The sequence below is a fragment of the Labrus bergylta genome, chromosome 8 (genome assembly GCF_963930695.1).
Source record: "Labrus bergylta chromosome 8, fLabBer1.1, whole genome shotgun sequence".
Taxonomy (NCBI): Eukaryota; Metazoa; Chordata; class Actinopteri; order Labriformes; family Labridae; genus Labrus; species Labrus bergylta.
In genome coordinates this window covers 2,267,717-2,287,845 of record NC_089202.1, presented here as the reverse complement: position 1 = coordinate 2,287,845, position 20,129 = coordinate 2,267,717, and the positions used below count along the sequence as shown (strand labels likewise).

Genomic DNA, 20,129 nt, shown 5'->3' with positions numbered 1-20,129 from the left:
CATTTGCTGTTGGAGACTTTGATTCCAAAATACCCCAAGAGCAGTCAAGGTCAATGTATGAAAGGCAGTTTGTGCGTGCGTGCGTGCGTGCGTGCGTGTCTGTCTTGAGTTTATATGCCATGGGAGAGTGACAGCCCTGACCTTAGTCTCTGAGGCCATGCCAGGTCATTGGCCGCTCGCCACTGAAGTGGTGAGGCCGCATAGCGGGGACTGAAGGACTGAAAGCGCAGGCTTCGTAAAAGCAGAGAAGGATAAATTGATGATTTATGGAATGGATGGAGAGAGAAGCGATGAGAAAAAGTAAGGTACAAACCACAAGATGGTGTAACGATGGAGTCAGGAAGGAAGGAATCCTGATGGAGGGGAAAAAAAGATTAAAGTTTGAAGGAATGGGACGAATGCAGGTGGACGAGCTCCATGCTGCTCATTAGGTTTGGGTGTGTATGGGAATGGCAGTAATCATGACATTTCTCTTGCAGCCAGTGGAACGACTCCGGCATCTAATGACAGCCCTGCAGCACAATGAGTAGTAAAGCTACAGCCACTAGAGCTGTTGCCCAGCCCAACTACCACCAGCAGCCACCAACCAGGAGCCTTGTTTTCACTCTGAGCCAGAGCTCGGGCAGCGTTTTAATGCAGAAGCAAACTGATTTGATAAATACAGATCAGTATTCCACCATGTAGGAAAATAGTGCAATCAAATGCTCATGTGCATTCTAGCAAACTTAGTGTCCGTTTTTTCTGAGTTGCAAGTTGGTTTTCTAACATAATATATATCTAGAAGTGTGCTGCAGCTCAGAGCAATTACAACCCTATCTTCTCAGATTTACATTGGCAGGTGTCCACCCTCCACTGGAATGAAACTGGTGGCGTTGAGGTGATGCCACAGTGTCCTAGCTGGCACTTAAATGGAGTACAGCCCTGGGGTGTATTCTTGTTTTGTCATATAATTATTGTCTGGGAAAATTTAGGCAGTAAATGAGAAGTTGACTAATTTATAGCCTGACTTTCTTGGAGAGTCTTTTCTCAGATGCTTAACTGTTTGGAAACTTTCAAAAGTGATGCTTGACTTTAAACAAATATCCACTAATAGTATGTAGTACAACATCAAATGAATCTGCGAATAAAAGTGTGACAATATTTAACTAAGATGAAATATTTAAATAGTAGATATTATGACGATACTAAACAGTTCCCTTTTCCCTGGCTTTTCACTATACATCAACCAACCATATTCTCCATTTTCTCACTCATATCATCAGTAAATCATTAACCATCTTAACCACCAAAGATGTTGTTTGAAGGTTTATACCCTGGTTCCGCCTTGGTAGCAGCACAACATCTATTTAAAACTTGAGACACATTCAGAGCTTGTTTAGCCTCAAAGTCCACACTATCCTTAACTTCCACTGATGTCTCTTTTTGCAATGTCAACTCTGTTCCTCTGTCGCTTTCCTCCTTAAAGTTGGTGTTGTGTCTGCTGTTTGCTCCAGACAACCTCCTCTCATAGCTCTTCTTTTGATAAGAGGAGGAGGTTTTAATCACAGCCACTTAGTAATAAACTCATCAGGGATGACCCGGTGTGAGAAAGACGGGCCTGCAGGTGGATGTCTTTGTATTTCTTTAAGTCAAGTCAAGTCAAGTCAACTTTATTTATATAGCACATTTATAACAGCCGAGGCGGACCAAAGTGCTGTACAGTAAATTAGGCAAAATACATTACATCCAAAACATCATAAAGACACGTAAAAACAAAAATTAAGAGTAAATTAAAACACAAAACAATAGTAAAAGTTCTAGTAGACACTGCTGCTGGGGTAAAACACTCAACTAGAGGTATAAGCCAAGGAAAAGAAATGGGTTTTTAAAAATTACTTGAACTGTTCAGTTTTGGCAGCAGATCTTATATTATGGTAATCTATTCCAAAGTGTCGGAGCTGCAACAGAAAAGGCTTGATCGCCCCTAGTTTTGAGCCTTGTTTTGGGCACATCCAGGAGCAGCTGGTTGGAGGACCTTAGTGCTCTGGATGGAGCATGAACATGTAGTAGTTCACTTAAGTAATGAGGTGTTGAGCCATTTAATGATTTAAAAGCCAGAAGTAAAATTTTAAAATCAATCCTGTAGCGAACAGGAAGCCAGTGGAGAGAATGGAGCACAGGGGTTATGTGGTCCCTCTTTTTTGTGCCTGTTAGGAGGCGAGCAGCCACATTTTGGACAAGCTGCAGGCGTTGGATGTATGACTGGTCCAAGCCCACATATAGTGAGTTGCAGTAGTCCAGGCGAGAAAACTAGTAAAAACTAGATCTCACAACAGTGGATATCTGTTTGCCAAATTTAAAAACATGATCAAAGTGCACACCAAGACTCTTTTCAGATTTTTTCATATTAACAGCAAGAGGACCAAACGTTTCTACAGCACCAGGTTATCCAAACACAGTGGCCTCTGTCTTACTGGGATTGAGTTTGAGGAAGTTTAGGGTCATCCAGATTTCAATGTCTTTAAGGCAGTCGAGTAAGGGTTGCGGTGAACCCTTGCATTTCAAAGGCATGTAGACCTGTACATCGTCAGCAAAAAAGTGAAAAGATATATTGTATTTTGCAAAAATTGATTCCAGTGGTAGTAGCATATATAATGAGAACAGGATTGGGCCTAACACAGACCCTTGTGGGACACCACACGTAAGTGGGGCTGTCTCTGACGAATAGTCCCCTAGGTGGACAGAGAAGGTCCTATCTGACAGGTATGACTGAAACCACTTGAATGCTGTGTTTTTTATTCCTACGCAGTTTTCTAAACGTGATAAAAGAATTGTGTGGTCTATGGTGTCAAAAGCAGCTGATAAGTCTAAAAGTACTAAAATGGCAGAATCCCCAGAGTCGACAGTTAAAGTCAGATTGTTAAAAATTCTTAAAAGAGCAGTTTCAGTGCTATGGCAGGGTTTAAGAGGTTGTGCTGAAAGATTCATGACATCTTTAACTGTTCTAAGCTTGCAAATGGCTTCTAATTTACTTTCTTCGATACATCTCACTGGTCATCTCCTTACAGTGTCATAGATTGACTGTCCTCCACTGCTGTCCTTAAAGGAACCGCTTTGCCTCCACTCCATGTCCTAATTGTACCAATTTTAAAGGTAGTTGTCACTGGCAACTAAGACTGACTGGATGACTTTAGAGAAAACGGTCAAACCACGCATGAGAGTGAACAGTTCTGTCTCCTGAAAACCAATCCAGCAGCCGGAAGCTGTTGGGTTGGAGAGTACAGCCACAATTGCTATGTAGACTTCTGAGCGCTGTCACAGTCAGAGATGTAAAAACGACTCTGTGCGGGCACTTTTCTTTTTCTTTTTTTTTTTTTTTACTGCGTCATTGCACCTCGGATGGTGGATGAGTTGAAAAATCTGTCATTTGATGGTCTTAGTATGCAGATATGTGGGTTACAATCTGACAATAGAAACTCGTTTCCACCGAGCGGTCCGGTATGGATCAGTACAGTTTGGTACGGTTTGGTTCGGTAAAGCCTGAACCTGTTTGCGTTAAAACTGCCAGCTGTAGTTACCGTACTCTTTTTTGGTAGGCGGCGTGTAAGCCGGATGCCGATAGCCGCGTCAGCTACATAATAGCGTGACATCATAGCAGCGTGACACAGTATACCCTGCTAATAAATTCGACGAAGAAGAAGAACGCGACACAGTAAACAAAGAGCAACAATGGAGGACATCCAGCAGGTCCTGGTCTTTCTCATCGGCTTGTGGTTATTTGTTACAAAACACAATGAAGCTTTGTTTCAGACGAGGAAAAATACAGCCGTCCGCTGTCGCACAGGAAGTGACGATCCTTTCGACCAATCAACGGACTGCAGTATTTAGCTCCACCTTTTAGGGTCGAATCAGTAGACTTGGCACCCCAACAAAAGGGGAGCAAAAAGTAGGACGGTACGGGACGGTAATTTGGGACCTTTCCCGACTTTTGATAGTGGAAACGCCACAGAATGCGCGACTTACCGAACTGAACTGCTCGGTGAAAATGGGGCTTAATATACTTACGTTGAAGCCAATGGAGTAATGGATATCCAACTGACCTTTAACCTTTTGCTCCAGTCGAATAAAAATACCAGCTCCTGCAGCAACATGTCCGATGAGTCCTTGGTGTGTGCAAGTGTATGAATGGGGTTAGTTACTTCTGATGGTCTCTTTACATAGCAGCCTCTGCTATCAGTGTGTGAAGAGGTAGGTGTGACTGTGAAAGAACTGAATAGTCAAAAGACTAGAAAAGCACTTTACAAGCTTGAGTCCATTAATATTGAAAAAATATAACGGGGAAAAAAAACGTCTCTATGTACATCAATTCAATGCTGCGTCCTACTTGCATCACAGACTGGATCCAGCCCTCTGACAGTAACTCTGACACACACACACACACAGATGTAAAGACGACATGTGGAAAGAAAATGGGAGCAGCACTTTTCTTCTTCATAAACTTTATAAATAAACTTTGTTTCTACTTCAGTGTTGCTTGTATGTCCTCATCCCTTTCTAATGATCTTCAAAGTTATGTTTAGTTTGCATGACCAGCCAAGTGATAGTCACTTCTGATTACACAAAAAGCTCACCGTCTTGGGCTGCCAGTCACTCACTAAACCTCACGGGCTTGCAGGTGTAGCTGCTGAAAGTCAACAATCAGTTGCACATCCGTATATGTGGCCACAGTGTTAACAGGCCGATACCTGATAGGGGACTTTATGGATTTAAAATCTGCCTCGAGCGTCATGAAAGTGTATCTGTAACGGCAGCAGCTTCACTTCTACATTTCCCATGCAGGGGGAAACACAGACTATGCATGCACAGTGGTCTGTTCTGTTTCCACTAAAGGTGATATCAGACAGACTTGTATTGTAGATAACGTGTTCAAACGAGGAAACTGGCGGTTTTTTGTTTGCATCAAACAACCAAAAAATGGCAGCATGACGTGCTTCAGGTCACATTATTGATATTGCATGTCCTGCGTTAAGGCTATTGCAATGTGCGCATCGCAATTGCGACTTTTATGATATATCGATCAGCCCTGATTTGGAGTTCTTTTGTTTGACTTGATCACGACGACACTTTTCCCTAGTACAGCTTCACAACGCCACTAGCATGGCTGGAGACTCATCAGCCACTTTTGAACTCTTGCATGAAGCATTTATTCTATACAAGGCATTGTATATACTCTGTAGTCAGTTTTCGGTGTTGCCTCAGTTATCTTCTCTCACAGAGGCAAACCTTTACATCAAGAATACTCATATATCAAATATTATTGAAGCAAATTGTATCCTAATCAGACAAATGTCAAATGTTGTTTGAGACTATAAACTACTTTAAACAATTCATACTTTGTTTGAACTAGACATACAATTTCTGTCTAGCATGGTGCAGATTTGGCTCAGTTGGTAGGACTAGCGCCCCCTGTGCAGAGGCTACAGCCCTTGCAGCTTTATCTTGATCCTGACACCATTTGGTGGATGCTGCTCTCTCTCTCACCACATTTCCTGTCTGTTTTTTTTCAGCTGTCTTATCAAATGAAGGGCGGGGGCCAGAAACATCATCTTTAAAAATAATAATAATTCTGTCTAGCAAGTGCAGCATTGTCAGGGGATGTATTAAACATGCAGGAACCCTACTAAGTTCAAACAATATGTTCAAAGTAGTGGTGCAGTGAGAAAATGTCATGGTTTAACAAAACATTTATATACTTTGTCATTCCCCTTTTCCACAAATGGACTGCATAACCTACTTTACCAGTGCATGAGGTGCCACTTTGCTGTCCCAAACATCACAGCATTTTGACATCTTTTAAGCACTTTGTCAGTTTATGCACTGGTATGTAGCTATTCTTCTGGAATAGCTTTCTAAACCAGTTAATAGCAGCCAGTGACCGTCACTTATGTTTACTCTACAGGGTTTTGGGACAAGTCTATTAAATGGGTCAGAATTCTTCCCATGGCCTCAGAGTCTGAAATTCTATCCCAGGATATTGTAAGACAGTGGCAGGATTCTTTTGTGTCAAAAGTATCTGAGTAATGCATTCCTGACGCAGCGAGTGCTATGACGAGTGTCCCCTCTGGGAACTGAGCAGCAGGGATATTAGGGTGATGCTAGTGTCACAATGTTCATTCAAAGTTATGTTCACACATTCATAGTTTGTAGAGCATGTGTGTAAGATGAGGAATGGGTTCAGAATCAGGGCGGGGCAGAAGATTGGACAGCACCACACCTGTATGAGTCATCACGCTAAGGCGAACCTCACAGCAACATGTCATATCAAGACATCGCCCTCCTCTCAACCCCTCATTTGATTCGTCCTAACTGTGCAGATTGCCAACTGTTGTTATTGTCCTCCAGTGTTGCTATTATCTCCCACATTCCTGAACAAAGTGTCATATAACCAGTGATTTTTTTCACTCTGAACTCATTCCCCTCAACAGGATTAGCATTGCTTGATATGTATCCTCTGTGAAGTAAAATGAGCATTGAATTTAGATTTTCTATATCAAGGTTAGATTCATTAATCTTGCATCTCAGCTGCTAGATAGCTCAAAATATTAAAGTGTGCCCCACCAGGAAGATGCATTTTGGTAGATCTTCAGTTGAGCCGTAAGCTGTATGGTTTGGTACAGTACAGTTCGATATGGTTAAGTATGGTAAACTCTGATCTTGCTTGCGTTCCACAGCCAATTGTATCCTTACTTGGTAAGCGCGGGGAGGCCGGATGTCAGCTACATAGCGACACGGTGTAGCCTGCCAAAAAAATTAAATGAAGACTAACTTGACACAGTAAATAAAGAAGAAGAGGTCTGCACCTCCCAGGTCATCCATGGGACATTTCTACATACTGATATTGGCCAAAAAAAAAGAAAAAAAAAAAGCGTTGAAATTAGTCTCATCCATTAGATAATCAAACATGGTGCATTTTGTTTTTGTCCCTTATTACCGCTGTTGCACTGGAAGTGACTATTATTTTGAACAATCAATGGACTGCAGTGTGTCCAGCTCAAGCGTTTAGGGTCCTATCAATAAGCTTGACACCCAACAGAAGGGTAGCAACGAAGTAGGACGGTATGAACTGGTTATTTTGGTACTATTCCCAAGTTTTGACTGCTGAAACGCCAATAAAAGTGTACTGTACTGCACTGCTGAGTGGAAGGAGAGCTTTCGTGTCCAGGAGTGACATTGCAGATTCAGTTAGCTCCCAATATTAGTGTGTGATAGTGGTACAGTTTGCCACAGTTATTTAGTACTTCACAGCCAAACCCAGGACATCGAAATGTAAACATTAGCCTGTTTGGCATCACCGTGGAGCCTTAGAATGTCCCTTTGTTTGATACTGTGTGGCCCTGTTTGAAGGGAAAATGGCTGACATGATTTACTGTGCCATGGGGACATATCAATCTTAATTTTAGCTGAATTATGGTTTAATGATGGTGGCTGTTCGACTTGGTTTGTTATTTTGAGGTAGAGGTATCTAATATTTACCCCCAGGTAGTTAAATTAAGACTTTATAGTTCAGTGCTGATGTTTGAGTGGAAAATTAACACATCAGGATTCCACTTTTAGAAGAAAAACAGAAATGCAACAACTTTGTAGTGAAAAGGAGGGCTTTGCTGAAGTTGCAAAGAACAGACATAGCTTTGGTCTGGACCTGTGGCCAGTGGATGAGATTATAGTATAGTATCGGTTTAGTGCTGTGGTAGATAACGGGTGGAGCAGAGGCATCCTTCTGCAGTAATGTCAGGTTACAGAAAACCCAAATGCAAATGCCTCTGGAGTCACAGACCTCTAATGTCCATGATTGTCCCATTGGCCCTGTGTACCAGTCTAAATCAGCCCTCTACAGCTCATACAATTGTGTCATATCCATTTTATACAGGGACACAGCTACACACACATGCAGCCAGAGAATAGTATCAGACATAGAAAACCACAGCAGGCAGTTTTTAAACCAAACTTCTTTGGTAACACCCATCTCCTGGCACAGCCTAAACATGACACCTCCAGCTGTTACAGCCTTAGCTCTGCACGCCTTTATGTCCAAGCAAAAGTCACTGCTTGGTAGCTTTCTTCAGCCACAGCATTTTGCTTCTTGGTGGAATCTTTTATACCTTTCCCATTAATATTTCCATAATTATGAAATCTGATGTGCATGAATTGGCCAACAAGTTTTAAGATAAGATAAAACTTGATTACTCCAGTTGGAAATTCTGGTGCCAGGTTGCTCCAACATCACATTGCAAATAAATAGCATCCAGTAAATATCTGATATTGTTGATAACTGCAACCATGTCAATAAGGATCATTGCTTGCTTGAAATCATTCTAAAGAGGATCAATAAAGCCCTTTTTAATAATAATGTGTTTTTTCTTCTATTTTTACAGTCTGTAGTGAAAACTGGACGTCTGCTCATCAGTCATGAGGCACCAATAACCGGAGGCTTTGCTGCTGAAATCAGCTCTTCAGTACAAGTAAGTGTGTGCTTTCAGTGTAAAGGAACATACTCTATTTAATTACCTTTTATGGGGATCTGTAGCTCTCAGGGGCAGAAGGAGATCTTCAAAGGTATTGGACCTAATAGGTTGCAATGGCTTTCTCAATAAAAGACCAACTTGGTATTAAAGTTAGAAGTGCCTTTCACTGAATGCCCCAGAGCAGTGAGTTTAAAACCAGAGGCATGCCTCCATATGAGGATGCAGAAGAGTTCAAGGGAGATGTGTGGTAAAGGTGAAGCATAAGATGAAATGTAAAATTCCAGTGTTAGAGAAATTAAGTAACTCTATTTGCTGGTAAGAAATAGGGAGAGAAGCTGTAGCCCCTAACCTCTTTACTGACTCCATGTAAACAATACACTTCCTCTTCACATCCCCCAAACATCACCGGAGCTTTTTCTATCTGCTCCAACTTGGAATCTGATATTCCTCCAATCTGCACTGGAGGTAAGACTAAGAATAAGATTAGCAGTTACAAAAAACATGAATGAAAACTGTTTTTCTTGTGCCTTGCAGCCACCTTGATCTTAAATGGGCACCATGGTTTCATAGTTTGGATTGAGGACACTCACTTTGGGGTCCCTAGATGAGCAAGAGACCAATGATAAATTATTTATTATAGATTTTCTAAAGTTGGGGATCTAAAAAGTACAACTTATTAATTTTTATAATGTAAACAATACAAACACATTTTTGTTGAATCTGGGTCTGTTTTTTAAATTATTTTTGAATTGAGATCACCGACAACACCTGATGTATCGTTGACTAAAGCACAATAATTTATTATTTCCAATATTTACATATCTTATAGACTCCAGTGCTATTTGTATCAAAAGCTCCACTGATTGTTTCAGCGTGACTTCGAAGTAAACAGTATCTACCATGGTGCAAATGTCCAAAATAACAACAAGCATAGGCCTTAAAACAGTGCCCAAAGCTGACAGTGAAAACTACAGAAAAAAGAGGTTAGTGAAAGATCCCAGCAGGCAGCAGCTTCAGAGTGTTTAGTAAGTTCATGTTACTCATCTGAGATTGTTGATACGTTAGCTCTAACCTCCTATATATGCTTCATGAAATATTGCTTCCTGCTGGCAATTCAAAAGACCTCAACAATGAAAACAAGACATACAAGAGACAACTCATGATGAAATCTTAACTAGGTGGGACATGGGTAAATGAAAAGTCATCCCCCTCACATCACCCTTATTACATCAATGTTTGCATGGTGATATGATAATTCTAGGTATGTTGAGTGTTTTCTCACTGCTGGGCTCTAAACAGTGAGCATTACTCAGCAAAACAAATCTTCCCTTTGTACCACCCTCCTCAAAATGTGCAGGTATTATGATTATAAACGAAACAGTGTCCACCCTATGCTGTGTTTTTGTTAATCTGCATGAACTGTTCAGCTAAAGCAGTGAAATCAATGGATCCTCTCCTTATTTCCTTTCAGTAAGCTGTTCTCCTGACTGCTCTCCCCCTGACAGTCAGAGCTTGTATGGCTGATGAGTCATCCCCTTAATTTTCATGTTTCCATGTTCTCACATTGTGTACGGGTGATGTAAGTTGTTGGTCTGTTCACTGATTGCATTGATCTACATTTTTCACAAGGCTCAGCAGTATGATTCACTCGTTGGACAGAAAACCTTAAGCTGGTTTGGTTAGTCGTTTTGTTTGTTCAAAGACTCAGATTGAACAACATGAGACAGTAACATTGTTTAATGCTGTGTTACATATTACAGATCCCCTGAAAGGGAATTCTTCTCACAGTTTATATGGATTATCAATCAGTGTTGATAGTAAATTAATTGAAGGATTAAATCCCAATGTGTGCCGCCTTCTCGTCCAAATCATCCTGTGCACCCAGATTCTGGGTTGCTGCTCTGACAAGTCATTTTCTACACAAGCACAGAAAGAGCAGAAATCCAAGCTGACAGTTGAACTCATGTAGATGGACTTGGTAAATGGACCTGGACTTGTATAGTGCTTTTCTTGACTCTTGTCTACTGAATGCACTTTTACACTACATGTCACATTCACCAATTCACACCACATTCACACACTGATGGCAGAATAAAGTGCCCATCATTATTAACTAACCCCATTCATTGAAAAATACAAAGATATCAAGCATATGGATGAACATAATGAATTTTGGATAGTGAGGAATGTAGCTGACTTGATTCAGGAAAACTGCAGACACCAAAGCCAGCAGTGGCCAAGATGAATCAAAAAAAAAAAACATTCTCTCATGAATACCGTAGGTTATTAGTCAATACTCATGGGGGGTTTGGGCTCTTTTATTATCTTAACTTCCCGCCTCAACATAAAACTGGGATTATGGTAAAATGAACTTTAGGTCGCCAGATTTCTTGATCATGTTTTTTCCCTATCAGGTCTATTATCTCTGAAGATACTGATTTCAACTACGACCTATCCACCTCAGGCATTTGCATTCAAATCTTTGTAACATAACAATGAGTAAGGTCTTTTTACCTGCTCTTTTGTAAAGTCAACAGACAAAGAGTAAGGTATTTTACCTGCTTTTTGTAAAGTGTTTCAAGATAACACTTGTTATGAGTTGACGCTATACAAATAAAAATGTATTGATTGAATTGATTGATTGAAATGAATTCATGGATTCAGTTTTCTGTTGTGTGTAAAAATACAACTGAGAGGAGTTTGGTGGGCATTTGCAGGTTTTCTTTCAGGCTTTGGTTTCAGCCCTTATAATTTCATTTAATGGCATTGGCTGTCCTGTAGCATAGTGTCGGTTGATTACTAGATAGGAGTCAGGCAGAATAACAGGTTGCTATATACAATGCTTTCATGGACCTCATGGATACAGGGAGTGAAATAGTGTATCCCCTTTCTTTCCTTAACCTGCTAACACCAACAGACAGAAACCATTAAGTACACACTTCCTCATCTCATCTTGTGAAAAGAAATGAACTGGACTGTTTTTTAATCATCACCACTGTGTTTTACAGGAGGATTTGATTGCATTGAAGTGTTAATTGTAGTTTTTAGCTGCAGTTTATCTCTTCCTAATGATATATTGAACTGAGTTATATAGCTTTATCACTCAGGGTTCTTATCCATGGGGCCCTTGGATTGCGTGGTTTTAGTTCCACTGGTAGTGCTTTCCATTATGTCTGTCTAATTCCCAACATCCAACCTATTACCCTGAGTCATGGTTCTGATTTGGGACAAAGTTCAAAGACTACTGACTCCACCCTGGCCGGTTGGTGTTGGCTTCAGATGGTTTCTGCCCTTTGAATCAGAACCAGTCTACAAGTTGCCTTTCAGGCTAGTCTGAATGAGAAGCATGAGGCCTGAGGCCCGGGGCATCAGACATTACTGTAAAAGTCATGGTAGTCCCTCCACATGTCCACCAAGGGGTCCATGAAACTCGCTTCAAAGGACAGTGTTTATACAAGAGGGCGTCTTTATAAGACTGGGGAATTGGATACAGATACCACCATGTTGGCTAAGTGTTTATATGGAGATTATTTAATGGTGCTCTACTGCTGCTCTTTCCTCTTAGTTGCTCTGTAACTTAAGACATATTTCTTAACTTGTCAACTAAACTCATCTTTGTGCAAAGTCTCTGTGAGTCTATTATTAAAGTTAAATGTCAACTTCCCTCACTAAAGTCTTTTGACTGACTGGATGTTTCATATTAAAGATGAGAAATATGAGTCTGGATTTGATGTTTGAAGAGACACCTTACCTGGCTTTACCGTTCCTGCTGAAGTAGGTCCATTTTAGGTTTTGTCTCAAAATTGATAAGATATAAATTATTCTCTCTGCATGTTTTATTGTACAATGGTAGATTTTTGGATAATGTACACTGAGCTGGTCCGGTTGAGCTCTTTTATAGGTCTAGGTATTTTCTAGATGCAGATATGTATTACTTGACCTTTTCCAAGGCAATCGAGTACAGATGCTTTACCATAGGTTTACACTTAAACCTTTCTTTAATATGTTTCTAATGCTTCCTGAATGATGTTAAGTAGTTGAAGCCATTTTTCACGTCAACTCAAGCTGCTTTTAAGGCCTGGCTGATTTACATAGGCCCTTTCCTACCCTAGTCTTACCATAACCCCCAATCTGTTGGTGTTTCTGACAAACTCTGATTTTGGTGAGCGTAGTCACAATATCATCACTGCAACTCCCACTTTGAAGTATTTTTAAATCCTGCGCCACTGCAGGATTCAAGCATTTGTTACTGCCATTTTGACATATTTTTATTCTGACATTTAAGTTTATTACATATAATGATGCACTTCTCAAAAGATAAACACTGATTTGAATGAAATCTGAGTGGTGTGGCCATTCTCTGTCCAGCTGTGGTGGCAGTCAGTCAGACTACTGTACTTTGCTCCCACTTCCAGTAAATGTATTTAGAGGAGATTACAGATGTGACCTAGACAAAAGGGCAAACTCCCTCCATACTGTCTGACTGGTTGTCTGTAGTTTGGTGAGAGCTCTTGGGTTTGGAATTTGGATGGACACAGATGATCACATTGTCAGTTTCATCAGTATGAGCTGTTAGAGTTAAAATGCAGAAATATTCACTGTTTAAAAAAAAAACCACTTGGACAATGACTTCATCACAGCAAATCCGGCTTTCAATTAATACTGTAAAAATAATTTGCAGTCAAGCCTGCATGTAAGCAAATGTGTGGAACAAGACCAAACCTCATGATTTGAATATTGTGTGGGCCTCCAACCTGCCTGTTGATTCAAAGAGGATGACATCCATAGCAAGCCTTGCTCAAGGCCCACTCTGTTCAGGTATGTTCCTGTTCAGCTTCAGCATGCCAAAGTTTCTGTTATCATTAGATGAACTTTGGCTGAGTGACAGCACATGTAACCTTTGAGAAATCTCTGCCAGCATGTATTTAAAGTATCTTTTAAACATGATTTACTCTAACTGTTTTGGTGAGCTTGTGGGTACAGAACCAGTTTTTTAATTAATATCCACTTCTGAAGATCTCGACCCAAAGAAACCGATAAGCAGAAGATAAACAGTCTTCATTCTAGGCCTTGAATAAGATAAGATCTTTACGCAATCCACAACCGCTGACTTTTTTCCCCCCTGCATGCATACTTTTTCAATGTAAAACTCGACTTTGAATGCACTGTGTGAAGCCTAAGGCTATGAACATCTGTCAGCACATGAACAGAGAAAGTATTGGAAAGATTAGGCTTTTGCCTCACCGCTTGAACAGTGGATGTTGTCAGGATTTGCCACAGCCTGTTTCATTGGATCACTCAGAGGTCGTTTCTCAGTCTCACAAAGAAGGCAGAAACAGAGCAGTGAAGTGGAAAATGATGTTTGTAAATCTTGTTGTCTTAGTTCAGCGTACATTCATTTGATCTAATCACTATTCATTAGCTGGGTGGAGCAGACTGCAAATCCCACAGTGCAGAAGTCTAGCTTCTAACAGTACAAGCAGCACCGACCCCTGTACAAAAGAGTAAGTGGAGCTCGTCCCTGTTCTTTGTTTTTCATTCTCATGGCAGTAAATTTAGAGACACCTAACTTGCCCCTCTTTCATGGTTTTTGTTCAGACAAATCCAAATCTGATGATTGATATGAGCCACATTTTATTAGGTTAATCATTGGCAAAAAAGGACACTGTTTAGTTTGTATCATCCTGTCAACTAAAGCTGCTGCTCCACTGAAGGGATATTCATCAAGGACAAGGAACGTTTAAAAAAATTCTTTGTATTTCCATCTGTCTTTTACCCCATTAATGATCCTTTGCAGGAAATGTGTACGTGTAACTTTTTGTGTTACACATTTCTGCATGTTTGTTTTATTGGTCATTTGGGCAGCTCAGTGGTAGAGTTGGTCATCCCTCAACTGGGAGATTGGGGGTTTGATCCCCAGCTAATGCAACCACATGTACAGTACAAGACACAACCAGCCCCTTCAGCCATCTAACATTCTAATATATTAATAAGTCTTCATCTCAGAAAGAAATCCATATTTTTTATGCTCACAACATGGCTCTGGAGGCATCAGCATCTATTGATCTGTCAGTTAACCATTGATCCAGATGAATCATCTCAAAGCTATTGGACAGTTTTACATCATTATATATTTTATTTATCCACCTCTGCCTTGTATGTTGTATAAGGATAGCTAATGACTTTCCCATGATCCACAGTTTAATGTTTTAGCTCATTTGCGAATGGTAACCTGCCAACACTGTCATTGTGAGCATGTTATAATGCTAATGTAAGACCAGAGCATGAAAGCATTCGGATCAGAGTGTTACTGTGCCTAGAAACAGCCTTGACAGGATTTTAAATAGTATTCCATCCTCTCGTTAAAACTGCGTCATTCTAGACTCAGCTTCCCTCCCTGCAAAATTTTGAGTTTTTAAACCAAGACCGGTCAGCAGGAAAACTCTTACTAACAGTTCTTCAAGCAGACAGTGCATCAAAAGCTGCTTTCATCTCCTGATAATTTAAAAAGAAAATGACTAGTGTGAAACACAACACACAAGTCTTAAAGTCTTCAAAAATGGCTCCACTGAAGATAGTTGGCGGATTGGTACTTGGGGATAACATGGAGGGGACTGTGAAAACAGGTGACAATCTGTTCTGTGTCTTTGCCAATGACACACTGCGCTTCCTCAAACACACAAACAGGATGCTGTGACACTTCCTCCAAGTGGAGTAGTATGCTTTTGTTTGGATTGCTTGAGTTGCTTGCAGGTCGGTTTAGACTGAAAGAGGGTACTTCAGGTCTCTTCCTGCAAATCTGCGTGCCTGGTCCCAGTAACTCATCAGGGGGTTTGTCCCATTTGGAGTGTTTTGACCAACTTCATTCTGTTTTGTCTCCATGGGAAGAGGTCAAGAGCCAAAATAGAGACACGAGTCATGGTTTGTTTTGCACTCTGGCCAAATTGCCTGCACTTGCCTGCTCTGAGGAGCCTGAATGAATGGTTTAAGCTTGTATCATATAAATCTAATACAGCAATTAGAATCAAATTTAGACATCAAGTGGTTTGACAACATTCAACATATCCATTTGACTTGTTTTTCAAATCAATGCCATATATTCTGTCTTGGGATATGCCTCAGCATCGAAAAGAGATAAATGAAACCTATGTTTTGACTGAACACTGTGGTTTCATCCAACAGCTGTTATGAAGCCTTTATGAATATTTCTGTCAGGTTTAACTGAAAGAATCAGGCACTTGAGGTTAAGAGCTGTTGCAGCCTGAACATGTTAAATTGTTTCTCTTGTCTTATTGAATGATGTTTAAGGACTGACAGTATTCAGCCCATAGTGAGAAGTTTTTTTCTCTTGCAGGAGGAGTGTTTCCTTAACCTGGAGGCTCCCATCAGTAGGGTCTGTGGTTACGACACCCCTTTCCCCCACATCTTTGAGCCTTTCTACATCCCGGACAAGTGGAAGTGCTTTGACGCGATCAAGAGGATGATGAAGTACTGAATTCCTTCAGGTGGGAAAGATCTGAAAGCTCTCTTTAAGTACATTTGTTCAAGAGAGATTATGTCATTTTCAAACACTTATTGTATATTAAGACCTGTCAACAATTGCCCTATAATCTGCTCTATGTTTTCCTGTAACGTTTATTTGAAGTCAAGGAAACCATGACGTGCCATCAGAAATTATTACCCATACATCCTTGGAGAGACGGTGTAATTGCATTCAGTGTTTTATTTCCCCACACAATGTTTAACTTATCTTGTTCTAGACATATCGTTTATGATCATCCAGACATTGCACATTCCAGGGACCCATTCAGATGTTGTATTATGTATATCTGATCTGTATTCCTACTATCCAAGTGAGACTGTGTTTTATTTGCTAGCTAACATGTTAACAGCTTAACTTCTAAAAAGAAGAAAATACACATTTGGTCATAAAGCTAAAAACTGAGTTTGAAGAAATAAATTGTAAAAAAGTTCAAACTACACAGAAAACTCTGTTTTGGTTTCTGTATGACTTGAATTGATGAACATACATTCCAAACATTTGACACTTGATTTAGAGGAGGATGTTTAGGCTTTGGTTCATTTGACATGCGTTACTGACCCCAGAGTAACATTTTTTATAGAACCTGTTTTAGTAACGGTGCTGTCATATTTTTCAAAATGAACAACAACCTAATGAAAATAATACATCAGCAACAATATACACAGGGCGTAAAGTTTTCCAGAACTGTGCCGGCGTGAGGCTGTTGGGAAAAATACAAATAAAACATTTTTACGCATGGGAATTTGTTGTACATGCAGTTTATGAAGTTTGAGGGAATGGAGTTCACTTATCAATGATATGCCAATCACGCAGCTCTCGGTCTCAACATAACCAACAGTACTAGCCAATCAGAAACAGAGTTTTTTTTTTTTTTTTTGCAACATAGGAAGCATGTGATCTAGCGATGTCGTGTTAGCATGTAATGCTAGGCGGGCTGTCCACGTATAGTTTCTGCCAGTTCTCAACATTTAAGACCCATTGAACCCATTAAAAGTCATTAAAACACCATTAACAATCACAGAGAATTAAATGTTAAAATATGACATTAAACGTACAATATGAAGAATTTAATTACAATATTTACGTTACAATATTGAAATTAATTAAAATTGGACTTATTTATATATTTCTTTGTTGAGTATTTACATTACCTCAAATATTTCCAACAGTTATCAGAGAAATAAGTCAATTTTGTAACGGGAGAGAGAGAGAGTAGCAGAGAGAACTCCCATGATTCCCCGCCAACCTCAATTGTAACATGCCACAGGCAGTGGACAGGCTTGTGTTCTTCACTAAAAACTTGTAAAAACACTTTGAAAGACATTATTTACAAGCACCTAATGTTTGATTAATACATAGGCTATTGTGCATGCCATGCAAATACAATATTTCATTTTGTTTACAAGAGGCACATTTTATTAAAAGAAAAGTTTGGTAAAGTATTGTTGAAATGAAAACAAATGGTATTTGATAAATTTCTTGTTCTGTGTTTCGTAGGTCGTTTGAGAAAAAAATTGATTAAAATCGTAAATTAGGTGTGGTTTAAAAAAAATTGGTGATTTTATTTTTAGGCCATATCGCCCAGCCCTAGTCTGCTCTGTGCCTTTCAGGGTTCGAGGGCTCTGGAGTCCTCCACTGCTGAGTCTCATAGCCCTGACGGACACAGATTCACTTACTGAATCAGGTTTGGTTTGACAAACCTCTCTAGAATGTCTTCTGTAGAATTTAGACTCAGTTTGTTCTGTGTAGGGGACATCACTCAGGTGCCCTTGAAACCTCACCGAAGGGTGCTGGGTGGGGTTTCCAATTTGTAATGGAGAATTTTTTAAAACAAATTTGTAATCTAGAATTGTGTTGGCTCTTTCAATAATGACGTAGAGGTAGAATCGACAAAGTATTCAATCTAATCCAAAAACCTCCCTTTAATTCTAACTTTCTCCATGCAGCTCGACTTTTCCTCCTCATCTGCCGTCTGCTGTGGATCACCAAGTTTTACTTATTGAACCTCTCTCCTCTTCCAGGGCCAACTTCGGGTCACCGTGAACTCCAAACACTCTTCTTTTCCTCTACATTCATCCAATCAGTGGGAAGCAGCCAGGAAAAGACACTTTGTTGACCATCGTATCAGGAAGTAGCATCCAGATGAGAGCCATGTCCCTCAAAGTCTGCCCGTGAATGGACTGTTACAGAACCTCTGGATCAGAGAACCTCATTCTTTTGCAAGACAAAAACAGCGTTGATTCACTCTGTTTGGTAGAACTCTACTTATGCATTCACATAACATGATTTATTTTCTCTTTAATAGGAGTGGGGTTCTGTGGGGATTAGTAGGTTGAATTTTGCGACTGTCTGCTTCTTTGTGCTGTTACTTTGAATGTGTTCAGCTCTGCTCTAATCTTTATTTAGTTTGACACAAACTCACCCTTATTGTAATAATATAATGGATCTGTGGTTTTTATTGAAAATAAAGTAATCAGAATTGGTGAAAACACATGGTTTGGTGATTGGCTTTCCGTTGGATCTGTTAGAATTTCATGGTATCCTTTTGGCAGCTAAACATAAACAAGTTGTCCTTCATGGTTATCATGAAGTCATTTACAGAAATGTTGCCAGTCAAACATCCAGAGATCTTACTTCATGTCCACTGTGGGAAGCTTGTGCTTGAATGAGAGTTTTTCCATTTTAATAGGTAGAAAATTGTCTCTCCTCGAAAAACATTGTATTTTCGATCTCTTACAATCACACTTGTTTTGTGAGAAGAGTCATAGAAGCAATCACGACTATTGTTTGAATCCTGTGTCCTTTTCAACAGGGTTACTGTTGCCTTAATAAAACTGCAGAAGTGGCTGTTCTGGACATGCCTCCACTAGAAAAATATGAGAAAATGAAAAGGGAACTTGTCAAACATGCTAACCTCCACAGGTTTAAGTGTAATATGGTGACAGAGTTAGAGAGATTGATTATAAATGAACAGTCGTTGTATTCAAGGTGGTAAAATGAAAAGTTTTTCATCAGAATGACATCACAAGAATAACTTTCTGCCACCAACAAAATACGTCATCGCTTTCTACAAACATGAAAATGGTATATACCCAAAAATATAATTGAATCCAACCACAGTATATGTGTTCTGAACAAGTGTTTGAGAAAAGCATTAAACAATGAGCTAAGTGGCTAAAAGCTTTGTAAAGCTTGTTTTTTTTATTTACATTCAGTCATTTTATTTCATTTTATCATGAGAATCCCTTTGACCAGAATGTTTTTATCATTTTCACCACTTTTGTGCACTAAACAAGTAAACATCAATATTGTTTTCAGGTGTTAGGGTTGAACATTTTGTAATAGGTAATATAAGCTGTTGCAATATTTCACATTAAGCAGATTCAAACCAACACAAACACTAATTTGTAGTTTCACACTCCATTACACGATGTGTCAATAAGAGAGAGATTTCCTGGATAGTTTCTCACTTTCTCTGTCTAACATTTGGGGCTTTTTTAATAGCTTCTTTTTTTTTTTTTTTTTTTGTGGCTCTTTATGCTTTTATTTTAGGAATTGCGGGAAAGATGCTAATGATCAGATTCGAACCCAGGACGCCCACTTGGAGAGCTAGCTTCTGACATGGGGCGGCGCGCACTAACCATTAGGCTACCGGCGCCCATAATCAGAGGCTTTTATTTCAAAAAATTGGCTTGCTTCTTCTGGAAATAGTAATGGTGAAAGTGAACTAAGAAAATTGTAGTTAGGGGAAATTAAAAACAAAACAATGAGCTTAAAGATGCTTAGAAAAAAACAAGCTGAGGGGAATGGTTGGTTATGATTTGAACCCTTCTCATATCACACGTTGTCTTTTGATCTATTGTATATTTTGAAGGATTGATTCACATCAAATGTATCTTGCATCCAAATGTGTTTTATGTGATTGTTAAATCTGTGAATCAGAAAATCCTTGGGGGCACTGGGATTTCCATCCAGTGTTCAATTATTCACTGTCTGTGGAGCAGCTGCATTTCTCTTTTTATACAATCATGACTGCAACGTTTTTCCAAGCTTCAGGAGACATTCCAAGTTGACTGAATGGAATA

At 39.7% G+C, this 20,129-nt stretch overlaps 1 protein-coding gene across 2 annotated transcripts in view; it reads left to right on the top strand.

Moving 5' to 3' along the window:
• Positions 1-18,535, top strand: part of bckdhb (branched chain keto acid dehydrogenase E1 subunit beta) — a 57,893-nt gene extending 39,358 nt beyond the window's left edge. The window contains exons 9-11 of one of the 2 annotated variants that reach the window (XM_020635092.3): positions 8,412-8,498; positions 15,856-16,006; positions 18,066-18,535. In XM_020635092.3, coding sequence (XP_020490748.1) covers positions 8,412-8,498; positions 15,856-15,996 — 228 coding nt within the window. In that variant the 3' untranslated portion in view covers positions 15,997-16,006; positions 18,066-18,535. Of the gene's footprint in view, positions 1-8,411; positions 8,499-15,855; positions 16,007-17,990 lie in introns of both variants that reach the window. The other variant, XM_065957989.1, reaches the window with a different exon arrangement.
• The last annotated feature ends 1,594 nt before the right edge of the window (positions 18,536-20,129 follow it).